Source organism: Fragaria vesca, linkage group LG3 (assembly GCF_000184155.1).
Source record: "Fragaria vesca subsp. vesca linkage group LG3, FraVesHawaii_1.0, whole genome shotgun sequence".
Classification (NCBI taxonomy): Eukaryota; Viridiplantae; Streptophyta; class Magnoliopsida; order Rosales; family Rosaceae; genus Fragaria; species Fragaria vesca.
The window spans coordinates 1,798,506-1,819,458 of record NC_020493.1 but is presented as its reverse complement, the minus strand read 5'-3'; the positions used below and the strand labels follow the sequence as shown (position 1 = coordinate 1,819,458).

Genomic DNA, 20,953 nt, shown 5'->3' with positions numbered 1-20,953 from the left:
CTTGCCCCGGTTTTGATCTGAACATGAGAGAGAGAAGCTTGGGCACCCTTTTTGTTCAACGACAGCAATAGCATCGTGCGCAAGAGATGGAGAGAGCGAGGTCCAAATGCGTGGAGAATGGGATTAACCTCAAGATGAGACACAGAGCAGCTATGTGGAATAAAAAGATCGCACCACGTGGAAACAACATGCAGCATCCCAACATGTGGAAGGTGATGGCAGTTGTGTAATTAATGGAAAACCGGAAGCAAAAACGACTTAACCCAAACTGGGGCAGAAACACAATTAACCCAAACTTAGGGTAAAAACATAATTCACTAAAGATATGAACAGTTGTATTCCCTTCCTGCTATAGTATATAGAATAACAGTGCAGTTACAAATTCTTTGCTACATGTTGCATCATTTTGAAAATCATAAGTTGAACTAGTAATCGAATCTGATTACAATTTGCGGTACGTCATGTGATTCTGTTGTTGAAGAGCTGAAGAAAATAATATAAGCTAACGAAGATAGAATGAGAATTTAGAACTTGTTTATCCCTACCAACCAGTACTAACAACAATTCTAACACAGGAAGCCAAACCTATTTTGGCAATTCCTCTTGGATTTTTATATGAAGTCAGTCGTCCCTTTACAAATCCCACAACCGCGTAGACCGCGTAGGGAGAATGGTGGTGTATAGTTTTAGCCTACTACAGAAACGAAGAGCACCCATTTGGTTATGATCGCCCCATTAGTCATCAAGCTTATCTCCAAGACAACTTTGCTGTGTATATACCAAATAGTTTCTGGGTAAATGTCATAGAGGACTAGGAACCGTAACAAAGCAGAAGCAACTAGGAAGTTTCCTTTTCGGGGTTTTTCGACGAAGCTTCCTCAGCCCTTTAAATAAACGACACTCCCCTTTCACCTTCTTCATTCCCCAACTTCCAACTTCCACTTCTCTGTCTTGAACTGTTCCACCGCATTTTTGTATTTGTTTCATAAGAATGTTTTATTACCTTTTGTTTTCTTCCAGTTGGTGTCTGTCTTGATATGTCCATCCCCATGTTTTTGGCTTTATCAGTTTCTGGCAGAGCTTTTAGTTTTCTGTTGAGCAGATATACTCAATAACTCATTGAGATTTCCTTTTCTGTACTAGATTTAGTACCATACTACCTATAACTCATGACCAGTCTAGTACCCTAGGACCCTTGTCTTACCTAGATTGTCTTAACCTTTTATAACTGCAAACTGCCGCTTCTTGAATCTTTTCGTTTTTGTTTCTCTCTAATTTCCTTGTGGCACAAGAAATATGTACCTGCAGCCAAACAGTACCAATGGTGATGACGCCTCTGAAGGCATTAGCGACCCAACTCTTACTGCTGACCTTATCATGCAAACTGTTAGTAGTTGTGTGACTTGTGTCCAATATGAGCAGAGCAAGCAGAGCCGCTGGTACAAGTACATTGCTATTGGGGTTTTCATCTTGCGCACCAGAAACAAGTCACGCCTCCGCAAAGCAAAGGCCCCTCATCATAAATGGTTTCTGAACAAGGTTGCTCGCCTTGATGTGAGACAGAAGGTGTTACACCTTGGATCCTACTTCAAGGTAGAAATTAATAGCTACCTTAACCATTTTTAGAGATTATGTTTGTTCTTTAACTTACCAAGTCACTTCATCCACCATGTCACAGGATCGTACTGCTAATATCCCTTTATTAGCAGCATCGACAACTCCAACAACGCCACCAGACGCAGCAGCCTCAAATCATGTGATTGACATCCCTCTCCAAGAACGCGTACGGCTTCTGAAAGAGGTTGCTTGCATTGTGAGAGAGAAGAACTTGAATGCACTGCGAGCACGCGGTGGTGTTGATGGTGTTTCAACACTTCTCAGGTCTCACTCTGAGGTAGAAACCAATTAAGTAGCAAATAACTCCTGTGCTTTAAGCTTTACTTGATAGAGAATGATCATATACTTTTACCAAGTCATTTGATCCACCATTTCACAGGATCATGCTGATGATGGTGGTCCAGTTCCACAACTAGCATACAAGGGTACCAAACCTGTTTTCTTTCACTTTTTCCTGAAGGCTTGCAATCAGTACACAATCTTTTTCCTCTTCGTCTCAGCTGGTTTGCAATTCGCTATTGAATTCCTGAAGCAAGGTGTCAAACAAGGGTGGCATGACGGTTTTGCCATACTTGTTACTGTGTTCCTACTCGTTGCTTTCCCCTCAATTGGAAACTATCGCAACGAAAAGAAGATGGTGAAGCAGTTGATGGAGAGGAACAAATTCCTGGTGGATGTTGAAAGAAATGGACAATCTAGAGCGGTTATGATATCTCATGTTTCCGTGGGTGATATAGTTCATTTGAGGAAGGGAGATCATGCTCCTGCTGATGGCTTGTTCATAGATCATGCTCCTGCTGATGGTGTGAAGCTGGTCATGGATGAGGTATTGAGCCCCACAGTTGATTTTGAGAAGAACCCATTTGTGTTGTCTGGTTCAAAAGTTATTGAGGGCCAGGGTCGAATGATTGTGACATCTGTTGGTGTCAATACAGCTTTTGCAGAGATGCTGAGTTTGGTGACTGAGGATCATAATCCAAATAGAAAGACTTTGTTACAAGCTTTGATGGACAAACCATATACTTATATAGAGTATCTTGCGTGTTGTGTTTCTATTCTGATTGCTGTTGTGGTGCTAATACGGTTACTAGTATTCAGGAAGCATGACAACTACAATGACAGGCCAGACATGAAAGGGGAAGTTTCAATCAACCTGCTGATGAAGACATTCGAGAAAATTTACTTGAAAACACAAGGAACGGTCTCCACTTTAGTGAGTGTTCTTGCAACTGTGGTGATAGGGATACAACATGGAATGCCATTTGTGATTTCTCTAGCACTTAGTCAATGGAGGGAGAAGGTGGTCCAAAACCGTGCAGATCCTCAGAATCTATCAGCTTGTGTCACCATGGGCCTCATAACAGTCATCTGCATCGAAACAACCAGTGAGAAAAGGTGTAACCAGATGGAGGTTATGGATTTTTGGATAGGTGGAAAGGATTTAAGCAACGAAGTGGAGTCCGATCAAACCGAACAATTTGCTCTCAAAGGACTACATCAAGAGATTCCTGTTACCCCAGCAAATGAATTGTTCATTTCTTCGATCAACACAAGATGGGGTACTAGTTCTACTGACTTGGAGTCACTGGATCAGACATTCATAACTCTGGAAGAGCGAAAATTGAGTTCTAGTCAGAAATGTAGTGGCATCTTGGTGAGGAAAAACGAGGGCAGTGCACAAGATATGCAGCTGCATATGAATGGAGATGCATCAACAATCTTAGACATGTGTTCACATTATAATGATAAGACTGGGAAAAGTCCTATTATCGAGATTCAGAAGAGAAGCTTTAAGCAGATCATTAAGAAAATGGAGGAGAAGGGTCTTAGACCGATTGCATATGCTTACAAGAAAACAAATGTGGAAGAATTTACAGAACATGGGATGATATTGTTGGCACTGGTGGGAGTCAGATGCCCATATCAAGAAGAGCTTAAGATTGCAGTGGAAGCTTTTCGAGATGCTGGAATAAATATCAAGCTGGTTTCTGAGGATGAGCTCTCGATAGCGACTGCGCAAGCTTCTGATCTTGGAATCTTTAATCAGGGTGATGAGAACATTGCAGGTGAAGCTTTCAGAAGACTGGACTCCATGGAAAGACTAAATAAGGTGAATTTGATATCTGTGATGGGAAGTTCTCTCCCAAAAGACAAGCTTCTGATGGTGGAGCGGTTAAAGAAAAACGGTCACATAGTAGCATTCTATGGAGGGCTAACTGTAAACGATACCCCGACTTTGAAAGAAGCTGATGTCGGAATCACACAAGATATATGGAGCACTGAAATGGCCAGAGACAATGCTGATATTGTAGTTAAGGATGGCTGCTTATGGTTCCTTAACTTGAAGTCTGCGAGATGTGCTTACTACAATATTCAGAACTTCTGTCAAATTCAGCTCACAGCAAGCATATCCGGGTTGCTAGTAACGTTAGTAGCAACAACGCACTCAGGGGACTCTCCATTGACTGCAATTCACTTGATTTGGGTGAACTTGATAATGAACCTTCCAGGTGGCCTAATGATGGTAATGGGGTTAAAAGGCGAGGAGCTACTTGCTCAAGAACCGGCGCCAAGGACTCAACCACTCATAACCAATGCCATCTGGATGCCAAGGACTCAACCACTTATAACCAATGCCATCTGGAGAACCATAGCCATTCAAGTTTCATACCAGGCTACCATCTTGCTGGTCTTGCATTTCATGGGAAATTTAATACCGAGCATGAACCAAGGCGTCCAGGGTACCATGGTTTTCAACATTTACACCTTGTGTCAGGTCCTTAATCTGTTCAGGGTCATGGACATAGTGAACAAGGAAGTGCTAAATGTTGTTCTTCACAGCTATTGGTTTTTGATGGCCGTGGGAGTTGTTATGGTCATGCAGGTGGTGATTGTTGAGTTTGGGAAAGGATTAGCCAGTGGTGTGAGGTTGGATGCAGTACAGTGGGCATCCTGCTTCCTTCTTGCTGCTCTTCCATGGGGGTTTGATTGGGCCGTAAACTCGCAACTTGCTTGCTTCCGAAGAGAAAATTGGGCATTGTGGCGTTCACCTATGGGAGCCTCAAGCAGAGGTAGATTCTGCATTTGTGCCTCCTTGTTCCTCATCTTCTCTGTATCATATTGTTTCGAAGATAATGCATAGACAACATAGCAGTTAAGTTAGTTTCCCATGAAATGTTCAAGAATCCATGTATATCTTTTGATCTCAATATATTACAAGGCCTCTGGGGTAATTGTATATATTATTGGGAACTTCCACCAACACTTTACACTGTCATTAGTAAGTCTGTAACTGTGAATAAACCTGCTTCAATTCCTTCTTCTTTGTTTTTTGTTGTTTTTGTTTCAATGCTTTATGTATGTTCGATTTGATTCAAGTTACTTTTACTCCAAAAGTGAGTATGAGAAAAGGAAACTGATAAAGTAGTCTAAAGTTCACATCCAAAACAAATTTTTAAGCTTAACACGTGGACATCATTTTAGGTGACGTGAAGTTCATGTGGCCATTGGGCTTCACACGTCACACGTAGACGTGGGTAACCCGCTCTGACACCATAATAAAGTAGTCTGAGGTTCATATCTAAAATCAATTGACAATGGGTGGAAAAAGCCAAACTCTTATTAACCCACAGACAAGTTCTTATATTCCCGATGTGAGATTTTATATCTCAACAGAGACATAGACTATGATAAGAAGTTGGAATCGCTCAACTTCGACCTACAAATTGAGCAACACTACAACAGTAAAAGGAAACATGAACATGACTGAAATCTTGGTTTCCTACTGTACGCGCACACATGCATGTATGGATTATGCATCTTTTCCTATAGCTTGAATTCGTAAAGTACGTACAATAAGCTCTCCATTGCTGAGGACTTGCTTAAATCAAACTACAGAATTAAACTCCAGATAAAAAAAACTACAGAATTAAACTAGCTGCTTGATCATCAACTGATCATATATGTAGCCTTGATCTACCTATATTTTTATATATCATGTGTACAAATGCGGGCTATCCTTCGTGAGGGCAGGAATTAGCCAACTAGGGGCTGCATCAAGACCATACCAAGACGAAGAATCAGTAGCATCATCCATGGCATGAGATGCTATGCAATGAGCAGCTGCATTGCACTCACTGTCACAATGCACATAAGTAATAGCCTTAAACCCTGGAGCCAAGCGGCTGTAAATATCCCCTAGGATTGGTCGAAGGTTTTCACCAATACGGTTATTTGGTTCCAGGCTAGAGTTATTCAAGTATGTTTTCGGTACAACTAGGTCCTGTTCATGCAGCTGAAGCAGGCAGTCCATGAGATCCTGGTTATCAGACTCCACAACTATGCGGCCGAAGTTGTCACCAGAAACTTCATCAATAATAGTGGTACAAAATTCGATAGCCTTAGCAATGCTGAGAGCTTCGGCGAAAAACCTGTCCATGCATCTTATCCCACATAGACTTCCGGCGGCTACAAAAGCTCCTTCATCATTCCTACAAACCCAAGCCATGCCTGCCACTCTCGATTCACGTTCCCACACAGCACTACAGTTCACTTTCAGCCATCCACGGTAAGGACATTTCCATTTCACCTTAGAAAGAGGATACTGCATATATATGCCAATTTTTAACAATTTGCATTATATTAACGTTAAATTAATTAGAGCATCTTGAACTTTTACTGAAAGAAAGTTACAGCTCCTAAACATTTTTTCTTCATCCTTCTCAAGTTCAACTCCAACTAAATGAGAAGAATGCATGGGACTTGAATTTAGGACTACATATACAAGGCTACTTTTAGTTTGCTAATTTTTGCAATTATTTACATTATCGAAACTGCCTTAGAATTGTTTTTGTAATTCACGGTTAGGAAACATAGGGTTTAGCTAGGGTTTGAAAGTGTATATTTGCTAAACTAAATGCTTGCAACATCAAGATGAAAAACTAAACGAAAGGAAGAAAATGAATTGTTGATTAACTTCATTTATATGAAATGATGATAAATAATGTTGGATATGAAGTTTCAAACCTCGTCCATTATCTGATCAATGTGGTTATGGAGATGAACTGCCATTAGCTCCTCCAAGTGCGCCAGAGAAGAATCACTCTCAGATATGTAGTCCCTTACTTCTGTGTTTACTAACGTCCCCCTACTCAGCTGCAGGACTTCTACTTTTGTTCGACATTTGGCATCTCCAGTCGAAGTAGGAACCGGGCTAAAATAAGAGCTCCCATAGTTATCTGCTGCCCAACTCAAAAGCTCTTCTCCAAAATAATCACCGTTCTGAAGCTTGCTGCTCTTTGATGAGGAGGAAGAACCGGTGGTTTCAGCATCGGTAGCCTTGTTAGTCTCGTCGGTCCAATCAATCACTCCATCTATAATGAAGAACATCGAATCTATCGGTTTTCCTGCTCGAGCAACAACTGCATTCTCATCATAGGTTTCTAGGTATAGATATTGGCTGATAAGTATCAACCCGAACTCTGGCACATTTTGAAGCATGGGTACCTATTTAAGAAACTAGATTCATTAACGTACTAATTAAGTTACTACTTAACTAAGTACCAAAACAGCAAGCATGGTACGTACCAAATTAGACATATATGGTTGAGAAACATACTCTCTTTAGAGCATTTAGCCGGAAAAATTCCGACAGGACTAATACGATGCCTCCTCCGCAAATGTTGTTGACGAATCGAACATCCACATCGTGATCTATGTATCTCCCTGCTATGTTCCATTCTTTTATGTCTTTCCTGATTGCTGTCCTCATATCAGCAGGAAGACCATGCTTTGACATCCACTTGTTTATATCTCGATACTTCGCTTTGATCCTAGTCCGTCTTGAATCATCAAAGTTTGCTGATTTTGTAGTTGCAAACTGCATATATGTCTATCTCAAGGAAAACGAACAGAAAATAAATCAATCTCAATTTGAAAATTATATCTTTACGTGCTTAGGAGCCTTGATAATAATTAATTTACTCCTGAACGGCTGAAACTGATAATATGGAAATTCATAACCAACCTGTACATTTCCAACGAGGTACAAAAATAGTACCAAGCCAACAACACAGATAAGAATTGCAAAACAGTTTTCCCACCAGTAGCTACTTGTTTCAAGATTTGTGCCAAAACTACTGCAAAAATTGAAATGAAATCAGTGGTATAAGTTCATACTATATATAAAGTTATAAACCATGCATGAGATATCTTATAAGGGCACCATGCAATTTCACTTTCTTTTAGGGAAAATGTCCATTTAGTACTAATTGTAACTCTTAATTGCCCATTCTAATGACAATCTTTTCTATGAGCCAATTTGAATGAAAATAAACTCTTTTTGTGCCCAAATGGTCAAATCTTCACTAAAGTCTTAACAAACTATATTATTTTAAGACTATTTTACCCCCACCTCTTCAACATAAAAAGACTTGGCCGGAACCTCAGACTCCAGTTACCGACCGCTGGATTCCGGGGACCAGTTGCCAGACTCCGGTCACCGGCCACTGGACTCCGGTCACCGGAATTTCCCAGATACCAGTTACTGACCCCCAATAACCAACAACTGACCAGTTAATGACCCTCACTAACCAGTTACTAACCCCCAGTATTGACCCCCAATAATCAGTTACTGACCAGTTACTGACACTCAGTAACCAGTTACTAACCTCTAGTAACCAGTTCACTAACCCCTAGTAACCAGTTCACTGACCAGTTACTGACACCCACTGATCAGTTACTGACCCCCACTAACCAGTTACTGACCCCTAGTAACCAGTTCACTAACCAGTTACTGAACAGTTACTGACACCCATTGACTAGTTACTGACCGCCACTGACCAGTTACTGACCCTTAGTAACCAATTCACTAACCAGTTACTGACCCCCACTAACTAGAACAGAAGTCACACTTGAGCTTTCTCCTTGCTGTTCACATTACATATCAACATTACATACTGAACCATGCCAAGTCCCTTACTGAACTAGCTCTCATCTTCTGAATTGAACTTCAGGACATAAATCATATAGAATTAACTGTTCAGTACAATTGAATCACCAAAACCGACGAAAATCAACAAGGAAATGAACTTCTAAACCAAAATTAATACAGGAACACTCCATAATCAAAATCAAGCACTTAGCAAATCGAAACCGAACTATAAGCCAAAACTAAGATAAAATTAGAAACAGCAGCAATCCAAATCGCTCTATAACACACTCCAGCACCAAAATTAAGCATAATCAACTCCAATCCGGAAATCATAACAACTTGAATTGGAAACCCTGACCTGCTTAACAGCTAGAAGCTCGCCAGAGCCGAGATTCATGCCCATGTAGACGCGGCCGAAGGCGCCGCAGCCGATCAACTCGCCCTTGCGCCATTGGATCAGAGGCGCGGTCTCTTTGGGGAAGGAGGAGGACGGAGGCGGCGGCAACGGTGGGGAGGGTTTGGAGAAGATTCGGGATTTCCAAAGGGAGGTGGTGATGTTGTCGACTAGGGTTACCGGGGAGTCGTCGGTGTCCGGTGGCCGGAACACGATGTGACGAGTCCGGAAGCTTCCCGACCTTGTCGGAGCCGGGGATGAAGCGGCGGGTGGGGCGGCATCGGTGAATGAGGGCGGCGGCGAAGGTGAGAGAGTGAGAGAGAGAGAGGAAAAGTTCAGATCGTAGATGAGAGAGAGAGAGAGAGAGAGAGAGAGTAGATCGGAGAGATAAGATGAGAGATGGGTAAAATTGATATTTTATTAACAATCATTGAATGGGCATGAGAAAAGATTTTAATTGAATTGAGGTTTAAGAATTCTGTTTTTGGGTATTTGAGCATTTTTCTCTTATTTTTATTATTTACTAATTAATAAGTAGAAAGATGCTTATATAAAAGATCCACATATGCTTGTATGTAAAGGCAAACCTTAGATTTTTCAGTCCCCACCATAGAGAGTATAAGAATTTTGTCAAGAAGTTTACTGATCCTGCATTACCAGACTGAAGAATATCAAGAAATATTCCAAAATCAAATAATGTAGTATTTGGTGGAAATATTGGGCATCGCTCATTTTGGAATGTGATATTCATTGAAGTACTGCTGCCACCACAAGCATAAGTTGCTAGGCAGCCTGCACTTTTATCACAAGCCTGGTGCCAACATGAGATCTCTCTATGAATTGCAAAAAAATACCAGAGGGCTGCAATCACCTGAAACACCACTAGATTAGTCAGTAATTTATTAAAAGTTCCATAGAGATGAAAGATATACAATTAGAAGAAATGAAAGATTAAGAAGATCGAATAATTACGAATTGAAGTAGAGATGAAACTTACATGACTTGCAAGGATGTACAAAAACAAACTAAATCCACCTATGACCCATGTTCTGGTCATGTTAACTTTCTTACTTGATATGTAGATTTGGCAAACCCTCGGGAAATATTGGAAGACAAGAAACAAGGTGATGATCTCAGTTTTGAGAAAAAATTCAGAGCCGATTCGAGGAAAGACAAATAATATTGCCACCTGAACAACATCAGTAGTTAGAACAAGTCGATCATCCGGCAAATTCACTTATATAAGCATAGGCAATATTAGTAGGAAAATAAAAATGTGCATACTATATTAGTCCTTGCAGTTCATACCTGTGGGATAGGAAGAATAGCAAGAAAGTGGATCATGACAGTACCAGATAACCATGGCATCCTCTTAGCTATGGCTTGTTTAAGAAACTTTAGTTTCCAAAGCAAGCCTGATGCTGGCTCAAAGTGAGAGTCGAAGTAGGAGACGTGCCTTTGGGGCTCGTCGGAAAATTTCCAGTCAGAAACTAGACCTATAATGTGAGTCATGAAAGTGATATCTATAAGTGATCGGAGAACTAGCGTGACTATCTTCAACGTTCTGTTGATTCCGAGGCACTTGTTTTCGTCGATGATCGGAATGTACAGGAACAAAGGATCCAATGAGACTGCAATGCAGGATACCACAAGTATACATTTCCAACTTAGAATTTCATGTATATAGTGGATTACTCTTGAAAATACTATCTTCAACAATATAGTTGTTCCAGCAGAATATATATCCCAAATAAGAGTAACTTTTAACCATGCTTTCCTCATTGGAGTTACAGAAATTGGCTTTTGTTCTGCACTACCATGTGAAATGTAATCTGGTGTTGTAACGCTGATTGACAAAAAGAGAGAGAAAGGAAACTGTAAATTAGTCCAGATCATAACAATTAATCTTAATCTTAGGTTTACCCCGAGTAAATTAACCTGCTCATTCACCTCGCTCTCTCCCTAACAACCATCTAAGTCTTGACAACTCTATTTTTAATAAAAAATTTACTACTTTAATAGGAAAGTCAATTTGAAATTGCTGTTTAATTTTTGTTTTTTAAAGAATAATCTAACAATTTCAACTTGCTGTTTAGATCTATAGTGTGCCAAAATCGTGCGCATTCTCAAAACGAAATTATTCTGCCATTGCACTCACAGTACCTAAACCATAAACTGAAATGATCATGCACAATTCCAACACTAGCATCAATTTTTAAACGATGTACGTATGTCCAGGGGGGTGAACCTAAGAATAATTCATAATAACTATTGTATATATACTCCTAATATATACAAAGAAGCTAACCTTGAGTCTGAGAACTCCTCGATATCCATGACGTTATTGGGTGCTGAAAATATAGAAAAACAAACTAATGATAACAACGAAGATGATGATGGACTGCACCCAAGTTCTAAAACAGATGCAGATGATAGAAAGTTTGAGGGAAAAGGGAGAGCGAGAAGCTAGCATAGCATTATTAATTACTACATGCAGTAACAAAAGCTTGTATTAACTTTGGTGATACGTACCTACCTGGGATGCTATGTTAACTCAAGTAACTTGTGAAGCAAGAGAAAGGGAAGTACTGTATACACATTACCTCAACACTTGTCGTTAGAAATCAAAGATGGAAGAAGAGGCTTCTGTTTTGTGGACAACAAAGAAAGAAGAACAGAATAACCAGAATCACTCCAATATCGATCCAGAAGCGAAGATCTTTCTGTTTTTGTATTGTTTCTTTTGTTTTGTTTTTGCTTCTTCTTTTATTTCGAAAAAAACCAGACGTGAATGTTGAATGATTCAAATCCAGCTAGCTAGCCACATGGTCTTTCATTGGATAAAAAAATGGAAGTCTTAGGCTTAAGCATATCATCCAATGTTAATAAACTACCCACTATACTCGATCTTTACAATATCAGGTTCTCTTAAAATTGGTCCCCTCCTCCTAGCTTGTGATGTTCTAAGGCTTTAATATTGATGTGGTTCAAGATCTGATTCCAATTGTTGTCATAACAGCTGCACGGCTAATGATTTGAAATGGTGATGGAGATTGAGGTTCTGGTTTTTCTGCCAAGATACACATCTCCTCATTACAGTTTGCGATGCTAGCTCTTTAGGTGAAGAATAGGAATTGTATGACAATGCAGATCGATGAGACTTAGCACATTAGGGCATACTTAGAATTCAGGACACAACACTTCTTTGCTATGGAAAACCCTCTGATTGCATCAACGGAAGAATCCAAGAAGATAAAAGAGGGTCAATTCGATGCGGTTTTAACCGGTTTCGGTTTTTCAGGCTTTTAGCCCTACTTGTGACAAATAAAAATGTTTCATTGTTAACCATAGTTACTATTTTATAATTTATACAAACAATAATTTATAATTAATTTTAGCAAACTTAACGAGCCAAGTAGCTGGATTGTTTTAAGACAAAATTGAATCTATGTTCAAACGTTGAACCCTATCTAAAGGATATCTTTTGGCATACTAGTTGTAAAATCATATGCATTATGCACCATGCAATCTAAAAAATCTGAATATTAGCCATGGAAATTAATTTATGCATGAAGCAAGTGTATAAATTGTTTGTCCTTTTGGTTAGAGCTACATGAACTTGAATATGCAAACTTCTGTGGCCTGTAATCACTACCCACACATATTGCAGCATATCAATTCCCTGCCACATGGCTAAGGGAAAACCTCTACCTCTCCATGGGAAAATCAGCAAGGAAATCTGAATCCCAGTGAGAGAACCAATAGGATGCTGCTGATGTGTAGATATCCTAATCCACATCATCTGATTCATCTCCTCATTCCCATTATAACATCCCCGTTCTCCCCTTGTTCTAAACATCTTCATTTCAGAGCCTAAACAACAACAGTACACTCCCCATTTCAGAGAGAAAGACTAGTCATGGCAACCTCTGCTATCCAGCAATCCGCCTTTGCCGGCCAGACTGCTTTGAAGCCATCGAATGAGCTCGTCCGAAAGATCGGCAGCCTCGGTGGTGGCCGTATCTCCATGAGGCGCACTGTCAAAAGTGCCCCAGAAAGCATTTGGTAAGTGCATTTCTAAAACTTGCATACATACAACTTGGTCAGTGGTAAAACCGTAAAGGTTATGATCTTTTGTTCATTATGATTGCACAGAAGTATATTCACTAGCAAAATCACTTTGAAATGGCTATAACCGAACTACGATCTTCCTCTAACGACTTACCATCTGAAGTTATGATTCAAATTACTATATTACTTCGATCCATGATATCATTGTCATGTATGGATATAAGAGATGGCCTATGAATCTTTAACACTTTAATATTAATCAAATTACTATCCCAAGGTTAATGATCATATCGTGCTATCAATTTTACACTAGCACTTTCAATGTGGACACATTTACATGTAATTGAATTGACAAAACAGGTATGGTCCTGACCGCCCAAAATACTTGGGTCCATTCTCCGAGCAAACACCATCCTACTTGACCGGTGAATTCCCCGGTGACTACGGATGGGACACTGCTGGGCTATCCGCAGACCCCGAGACCTTTGCCAAGAACCGTGAGCTCGAGGTGATCCACTGTCGATGGGCCATGCTTGGTGCATTGGGCTGCGTCTTCCCAGAAGTCTTGTCCAAGAACGGAGTCAAGTTCGGCGAGGCTGTTTGGTTTAAGGCCGGGTCTCAGATCTTCTCCGAGGGCGGCCTGGACTACCTCGGCAACCCAAACCTCGTCCACGCTCAGAGCATCTTGGCAATCTGGGCCGTCCAGGTTGTCCTCATGGGCTTCATTGAGGGATACAGAGTCGGTGGAGGCCCATTGGGTGAGGGTCTTGACCCACTTTACCCGGGAGGTGCCTTTGACCCACTTGGACTAGCTGATGATCCAGAAGCCTTTGCTGAGCTGAAGGTGAAGGAAATCAAGAATGGAAGGCTAGCTATGACTTCCATGTTTGGTTTCTTTGTTCAGGCAATTGTTACCGGAAAGGGGCCGATCGAGAACCTTTACGACCATGTTGCTGACCCAGTGGCCAACAATGCATGGGCTTACGCCACCAACTTCGTCCCCGGAAAGTGAAGAGGAAACCTAGAATCATCTATGGTGTTTTTTTCATCTGTAACATCACCCAAAATTGTTAGCTATGTTGAGGTTGTCTTTCTCTGGACTCCGTTATTAGTTCTGATGTACTTTACTAGTAGAAATCCCTTGTATGGAAATCATTGTGCCGAGTAAAATATCCCAGCTCTTGTGCTTGAACTCATTGTTTGTCTAAAATGTGCTGCACATTCATTCACATGTGCATGTCAACTAATGCAATTTTTGACTATAATGTGTAGGTAATTCGTAAATCTACTTCAAATAAATAGGCTACTTCAAATACTCAACTTCCATAGTAGAGAACAAATAACAATTGCATCGACATTGAATTGATAGGTTTTCTCATCTTTCTCTCCTCGTTGCGTTAGGAAAAATGCAAACTAATGTTGGGTGTCATGAAACACAATGAGTTTTCATTTGTTGAGAGAAGTTTGCTTTTGTTTTGCCTGGAGACGCAAAATATAATTTTCCCTTTTCCTTTTCATAAATTTGGGATACCTTGAGTCTTCTTGATATTCACTTATATTCTGTTACACATCTAAAAAATATAGGCTAAAATCTTCCCATATAATATGGTGGTGAATGTTTTGAGGTTATTAAGGAAATGATCAATAATGCCACTATCATTTTTCCAGGCATTATCAATAGCACTAATACGCACCAACTCATAATTTTGAATGCCCAGCAAACTAAACTGATCCAATTTTACGACCAAGTTACTTGTTGTTACAGCTTGAGTGATCGATCAAGTGAGACAGATATAGTGGATATTATGAAATTATTTAAATTGAACTCTGTTATATATCACTTCTCTTTATACGTTGATTGCTTTGTTCGCAACTAGTAGAATCATAACATTCATTTTCCCAATACGTACAAATGAAAATAGATGCCAGAAACCGTTACATAAGCTTTCAGTTCAAACGATACAAACTTTCTATAATGCTTGCAGAACTTACAAACTTCAACACTTTAGATGAACAACAACAAAAAATAGTAACACACACAGACGATAAACAACACAAACTGGATGGCATGACACAACATACAGGTGAGTAATAAACTCGCTTTGGAATCATTGGCTTGGCTCTTCTTTGGAGGCTTGATTAGTAGAACTCTCCAAAGCTGTTACCTGACAAAATCCTTCTCGGTGGATATTTATATTGCACTCCCTACATTCATACACCAATCCTACACAAGGCTCTCCACATTTCAGGCAAGGAAGAATGTTTTCTCTCTTATCGAACCGAATGGGGCTTCTGGCCTTATCAACAAGGGCGACGAGGTGTTGAGCATGAGCTTCGTGCTTGTAAGTACTCCCTAACTTGACTTGTGGATACCTCCCCACAATGCAATGAGCATGGCAATCAAAGTCACAATCGTTGCAGCGGTAGAACCATTGTGTTGGATCTCGAGTTCCTTCGCATATTTGACAGTAGTAACCCAACTCATCGTAGACACTAGCATATGTGAGCTTGAGAGGATGATCGTCGTAACGGTGCCTAGCAGTAAGAGGTAATCTAACACATGGAATACAGAGACGAAATTCACATCTCTTACAACTAAAGCAGAAGAATATATTACACCCGCAACTGCTGCAATGGACGTTGTCCCATTCTGTGTCGAGGAGGAGGCGGTGAACATGAGAGTCATGTTTAATAAGAGCCTTGTTATCCCAGTAGGCATTGCACTGAAGGTCGAGGAAGAAAACTGTTTCTCCTTTTTGTGAGGCACATTCCTCACAAGTATATGTGAAGCCTTGGTTAAAAGCACCACACATATAACACTGGAAGACACCACCAACAGAAGGTGCCCTTGAGAGGAGCGTGAACTGGTGTTGGTGAAGTAGAGGGAGACGCTTCTTTTTAGGTAATTGAGCACATACCTTATGGAGAAAGAAACTACACAACTCATCTTCTTGTTTGGTGCAGCTATAAAAGGATTCTTTGGTGGCAGTTATGGGGCGGATGCATCCCTCACAGGTAATTAGTATGTGCTCATCTTTAACTTCCTCACAAGGATCATTAGCGGCTAATGGATGTGGGTGACTGAAGTGTGTGATCTCTAGAGCATCATCAAACCCATTTTCATTCAGGACAATGTCCACAAAACTATCTTCTCGAGAGTACTCAGCTGTTGTACATGCGACATGGGAAACATAATTGATACATTCACCGCAACGATAAGCAGCGCGACATTTATCAATGCTTAAGGAGCACACTTTGCATGACAGGTTGTTGGGGCAGATGTTGTCAAGGAACCAGGTCAGCTTCAGTTGGTGTTGGTGCTCAGGTTTTTTGATGCTGCGTGGTAATGAAGCACATTCCTTATGGACCAAGAGCTGGCAAATGCTACACATGAAGTAAACCGTGGCAGTCCAGTCGTCACCACAAACTTCACATTTAACGTGGAAGTCAGACATTTTCTTCCAGAGGACTGTGAACTGATGCTCGTGAGAGTCATTAGCAAGAATACTTTGCCAATTTGAGCTACACTTGAGGTGAAGGTTGAAGTCACATATGGAACAGCAGTAGAGTAATCTGCCAGGTTTGTTGCAAACATTACAAAGGCGACGTACCCGCTTGATATCCGGAAGAATGTTGTGGAGAAAAAGTGGGTGCTTACAGTGCATCGGGTGCTCAATTTCATGGGGCAGCTCGTAACATTTTTTATGCAGATTGAAGCCACATTTGCGACGGCGGAAGGTATTGATGCATGTGTAACTAGGACCAGTTAGTATTGGATCTTGGCAGCCATCGCAGAACAGCAGACCAAAGTACTTTTTTGGCTCTCTCTCGAACAATGGATGCTCGTGACTGAAATGTTTAAAACTGGTCCACTTGAAAGCACATTTTGAGTCGAGGTTGAAGTCACACTGGAAGCAACTATAAGTGAACCTGCGGCTGCAATCTTGGTCACACAAATCACATTGGAATCCTCGTCCATCTTTGTTTAGAACAAGTGGATGTTGCTCGGTATGCATCGGGTGACGAAACTCTGAGGGAAGCTCTGCACATGACTTGTGGAGAGTGTAGTGACAGAGAAAACGGCTGCAACAATAGCCTGGACCCGACACATCCTCCTGGCACCCTTGACAAACAACTGGTAACCCTTCCTCTCGCCTTTTCGGATCTTCCACAAAGATCAGAGCATGCTCATGACTAAAGTGCTCTATGTATTTTATGTTGCTCAAGTCAGAAACACATTGGATGTCAAGCTCATACTTACATGGGCTACATCTGTAAGAGAATAAGCCGGAATGGGATCTGCGACAAATATCACAGCAGTAGTTTCTATCTGAAAGAAGAACAAGTGGGTGTTTGTTGTGTATTGTGTGATACATCTTTCGCGGGAGATCCCCACATGATTTGTGGAGAATGAACAATTTGGAGCACTGGTTGCAACTGTAGCTAGGACCATGTATTGGATCCCCACACGCAGAGCATACAACTGGCGGACATGCTACTGCTACTGTTGCTGCTGCACCATCTTCATATTTCTGCTCCCCTTCGTTAAACATCAACGGATGGACGTGACTGAAACGTATAAAGTTAGGATAAATGGAAGTACATTCAGGATGAAGGTTCAAGTCACACTGGAAGCAACTGTAAGTGAACTTGCCACTACAATCTTGGCCGCACGCATCACAAAGGTATTGTTTTGCTCCAGCTTTGTTGAGAATGAGTGGGTGTTTGGGATGCATGGGGTGATGAATCTCAACGGGCATCTCCGCACATGACTTATGGAGATAGTACCAGCAAAGAATGCAACTGCAACGATATCTTGGATCCAACACTTCCTCCTTGCACCCTTGACAAACTCTCCTTCTGTAGTCTCTTTTCGAATGTTCATCAATGATCAGTGCATGCTCATGACTGAAGTGCTCTAAGTATTTTATGTTGCTCAAATCAGACGCACATTGGAGATGAAGTTCGAATCTACATGGCTCACATCTGTAAGCGAACAAGTCGTTGTAATGGGTTTTCCAACAAATATCGCAAGTGTAGCCCCCGTACATAAATGAGAGAACAAGTGGATGCTTGCGGTGTATCGGATGATGCATCTCACGGGGGAGCTCGGCACATGACTTGTGGAGAGTGTAGTGACAGAGAAAACGGCTGCAACAATAGCCTGGACCCGACACATCCTCCTGGCACCCTTGACAAACAACTGGTAACCCTTTCTCTCGCCTTTTCGGATCTTCCACAAAGATCAGCGCATGCTCATGACTAAAGTGCTCTATGTATTTTATGTTGCTTAAGTCAGAAGCACATTGGATGTCAAGATCATAGTTACATGGCCTACATCTGTAAGAGAATAAGCCGGAATGGGATCTGCGACAAATATCACAACGGTAATTTATGTTTGGAAGAAGAATAAGTGGGTGTTTGTTATGTATTGGGTGATGCATCTCACGCGGAAGATACGCACATGACTTGTGGAGAATAAACAATTGGGAGCACTGGCCGCAACTGTAGCTTGGACCAAGCACCGGGTCCCCACACGCACGGCAAACTACTGCTCTACCATCTTTATCCTTCTGCGCCTCTTCCTTGAACATCAATGGATGGCCGTGACTGAAATGTTGAAGCTGATCCATTTCTGATCTCTCTTAACTTGTCAGCAAATTGTATCTGATTCGGTGTAAACACAAAACAATCAACTCTACTTGTATGCAAAGTAATTAAGCAGCGCTGGAGAGATTAATTGATATTCCTTAGTTTATACTCGATTAATTTTGCATATATAAGCTGGACTTGATCAATATTATTCTCGCATATAGATCGACCACATCAGTTAAAGGGAACAACGGAGACAAGAAGAAAGGCCAATAATGACAAACGAATTACATTGTAGAATGATCAATTAGAAAAGATTTTTAAAAAAATTAAATACTAAAAATTCCCACCATTCATGCACGTGTACCTTAATTTAAGAGACTTGAATTTCTACAGTTTGGAGCTAGCCAACCTTGTCACTCTATCTTCAGAACAGCAATAGTAATTTCTTATGATATCTTAATGGAAAGATGAAGAGCAAAGCTACTGATAGTATGCAAGATATGTAGCAACACCATGAAACACACACACACACACAGATATATATATGTATATATATATATATATATATTACCGGAAAATAAACAATGCCCTTTAATTATGAAATTGTTTGCTTTAGTTAGCTTCTCTCTTTTCTTTTCTTTTTCTTTTATTTTTATCCTTCTTTTCTTTTCTTTTGTCAGGAATAATTGGTCTTTTTACTTCTATGGTAACTTGTACGAGTCCTGTGAGGAATAATGGTACTTTCCTTGGTTCTGGACTGAAATATGATTACAAGCGAGTTGATGAACCCTGTCTGGAATTCAACAAGACTAGCCACCTAATCTAGAATGTTTCGAATTCCTCATTTTGGAAGATTGTTTGGGGATTATGACTAGCGAGGCAAATTTAGGGATCAAAATTTTACATGCACATTAGGTAAATTGTCAAGCTAATTCTGAAGAATTGTTGCGGCTCATGAGAAGCATTTGATGAATAAAAAACACCCAACGGAAAGTTAGAGATTTGATGAGGTTATAAGTGGACCTATAAAATGTTTGTCCTTATGGTCAGAGCTGCCATGGACCCAAATTACAAGCTCATGTGGCCTGTATTCACCATTATATACAGATGAGACTCTCCAGTTCAAAACATCTTCATTTCATAGCTAGCACCTGCTCAAGACCACCCTACTTCAAACAGAACAACAGTCATGGCAACCTCTCCGATCCAGCAGTCTGCATTTGCCAGCCAGACCGTTCTGAAGCTGTCGAATGAGCTCATTCAAAAGATTGGCGGCCTTGGTGATGGCCGCATCACCATGAGGCGCACTGTTAAAAGTGCCCCCGAAAGCATATGGTAAGTACCTTGGCTATAGCCTTGAGTACAAGTCAGTTTCTAGAAACAACTCTTACTAAGACTTGATATAAATGATGTAGCAGGTTAGCTTAAGATCAATGCACAAAGCCATAAACTTGTATGTAATCACTGGTAAAACAATTCTTAGCATTGAAATGATACTATGATTTACTATAACAGTGTATTGTAGCTCAATGCATACAACACCAAAATATTCATTTCAGGCATTAGGAAGTTTAAATCATACCTTTGAATGCTAACGCATTCATCTGTAACTGACCAAACAGGTATGGCGCAGACCGTCCAAAATACTTGGGCCCATTTTCTGAGCAAACTCCATCCTACTTAAGCGGTGAATTTCCAGGTGACTATGGATGGGACACTGCTGGACTATCTGCAGACCCCAAGACCTTCGCCAAGAACCATGAGCTTGAGGTGATCCACTGCCGGTGGGCCATGGTTGGTGCATTGGGCTGTGTCTTCCCAAAGGTCTTGTCCAAGAACGGTGTCAAGTTTGATGAAGCTGATTGGTTCAAGGCCGGGTCTCAAATCTTCTCCGGGGGCGGCCTGGACTACCTAGGCAACCCAAACCTTGCCCATGCCCAAAGCATCCTGGCCATCTGGGCTGTCCAGGTTGTGCTCATGGGATTCATTGAGGGATACAGAGTTGGTGGAGGACCACTTGGTGAAGGGCCTTGACCCACTTTACCCAGGAGGTGCCTTTGATCCACTTGGACTTGCTGACAATCCTGAACCCTTTGCTGAACTGAAGGTGAAGGAAATCAAGAATGGGCGGTTGCCGATGACCTCAATGTTTGGATTTTTTGTCCAGGCTATTGTAACTTGAAAAGGGCCAATTGAGGACCTCTATGACCACGTTGCTGATCCTGCGGCCAACAACTTCGTTCCCGGAAAGTGAAGACACCTAAATTGCTGGCTTTTCAGCTGCACAATCACCCAAAGTTGTTATTTTTCTGTATCCAGTAAAAGATGCAGCTCCTTTTAATTTG

The 20,953-nt window shown here is 41.0% G+C and overlaps 4 protein-coding genes and 1 pseudogene across 5 annotated transcripts; 3 read left to right on the top strand and 2 right to left on the bottom strand.

The window, feature by feature from the left end:
- The first annotated feature begins 1,476 nt into the window (after positions 1 to 1,476).
- Positions 1,477 to 4,759, top strand: LOC101301855 (putative calcium-transporting ATPase 13, plasma membrane-type-like). Its single transcript, XM_004295310.1, has 2 exons — positions 1,477 to 1,894; positions 1,997 to 4,759. The coding sequence occupies exons 1-2, from the start codon at positions 1,670 to 1,672 to the stop codon at positions 4,757 to 4,759; spliced, it is 2,988 nt and encodes a 995-aa protein (XP_004295358.1). The 5' UTR covers positions 1,477 to 1,669.
- Positions 4,760 to 5,517: 758 nt separating this feature from the next.
- Positions 5,518 to 9,272, bottom strand: LOC101294339. Its single transcript, XM_004293414.1, has 5 exons — positions 8,907 to 9,272; positions 7,643 to 7,754; positions 7,235 to 7,507; positions 6,643 to 7,122; positions 5,518 to 6,220 (listed from the first exon to the last, which is right to left on the bottom strand). Exons 3-5 carry the CDS (start codon positions 7,499 to 7,501, stop codon positions 5,612 to 5,614), a joined length of 1,356 nt encoding a protein of 451 aa, XP_004293462.1. The 5' UTR covers positions 7,502 to 7,507; positions 7,643 to 7,754; positions 8,907 to 9,272; the 3' UTR covers positions 5,518 to 5,611.
- A 3,523-nt stretch (positions 9,273 to 12,795) lies between these two features.
- LOC101293466 (chlorophyll a-b binding protein 151, chloroplastic-like) lies at positions 12,796 to 14,242 on the top strand. Its single transcript, XM_004293412.1, has 2 exons — positions 12,796 to 13,007; positions 13,374 to 14,242. The coding sequence occupies exons 1-2, from the start codon at positions 12,862 to 12,864 to the stop codon at positions 14,023 to 14,025; spliced, it is 798 nt and encodes a 265-aa protein (XP_004293460.1). The 5' UTR covers positions 12,796 to 12,861; the 3' UTR covers positions 14,026 to 14,242.
- Positions 14,243 to 15,121: 879 nt separating this feature from the next.
- LOC101301568 lies at positions 15,122 to 18,646 on the bottom strand. The gene has a single exon (XM_004295309.1). The coding sequence runs from the start codon at positions 18,644 to 18,646 to the stop codon at positions 15,122 to 15,124; it is 3,525 nt and encodes a 1,174-aa protein (XP_004295357.1).
- Positions 18,647 to 19,797: 1,151 nt separating this feature from the next.
- On the top strand, positions 19,798 to 20,862 carry LOC101301278 (annotated as a pseudogene). The gene is made up of 2 exons (XR_184347.1): positions 19,798 to 19,943; positions 20,231 to 20,862. The product of XR_184347.1 is annotated as a chlorophyll a-b binding protein 37, chloroplastic-like (transcript).
- The last annotated feature ends 91 nt before the right edge of the window (positions 20,863 to 20,953 follow it).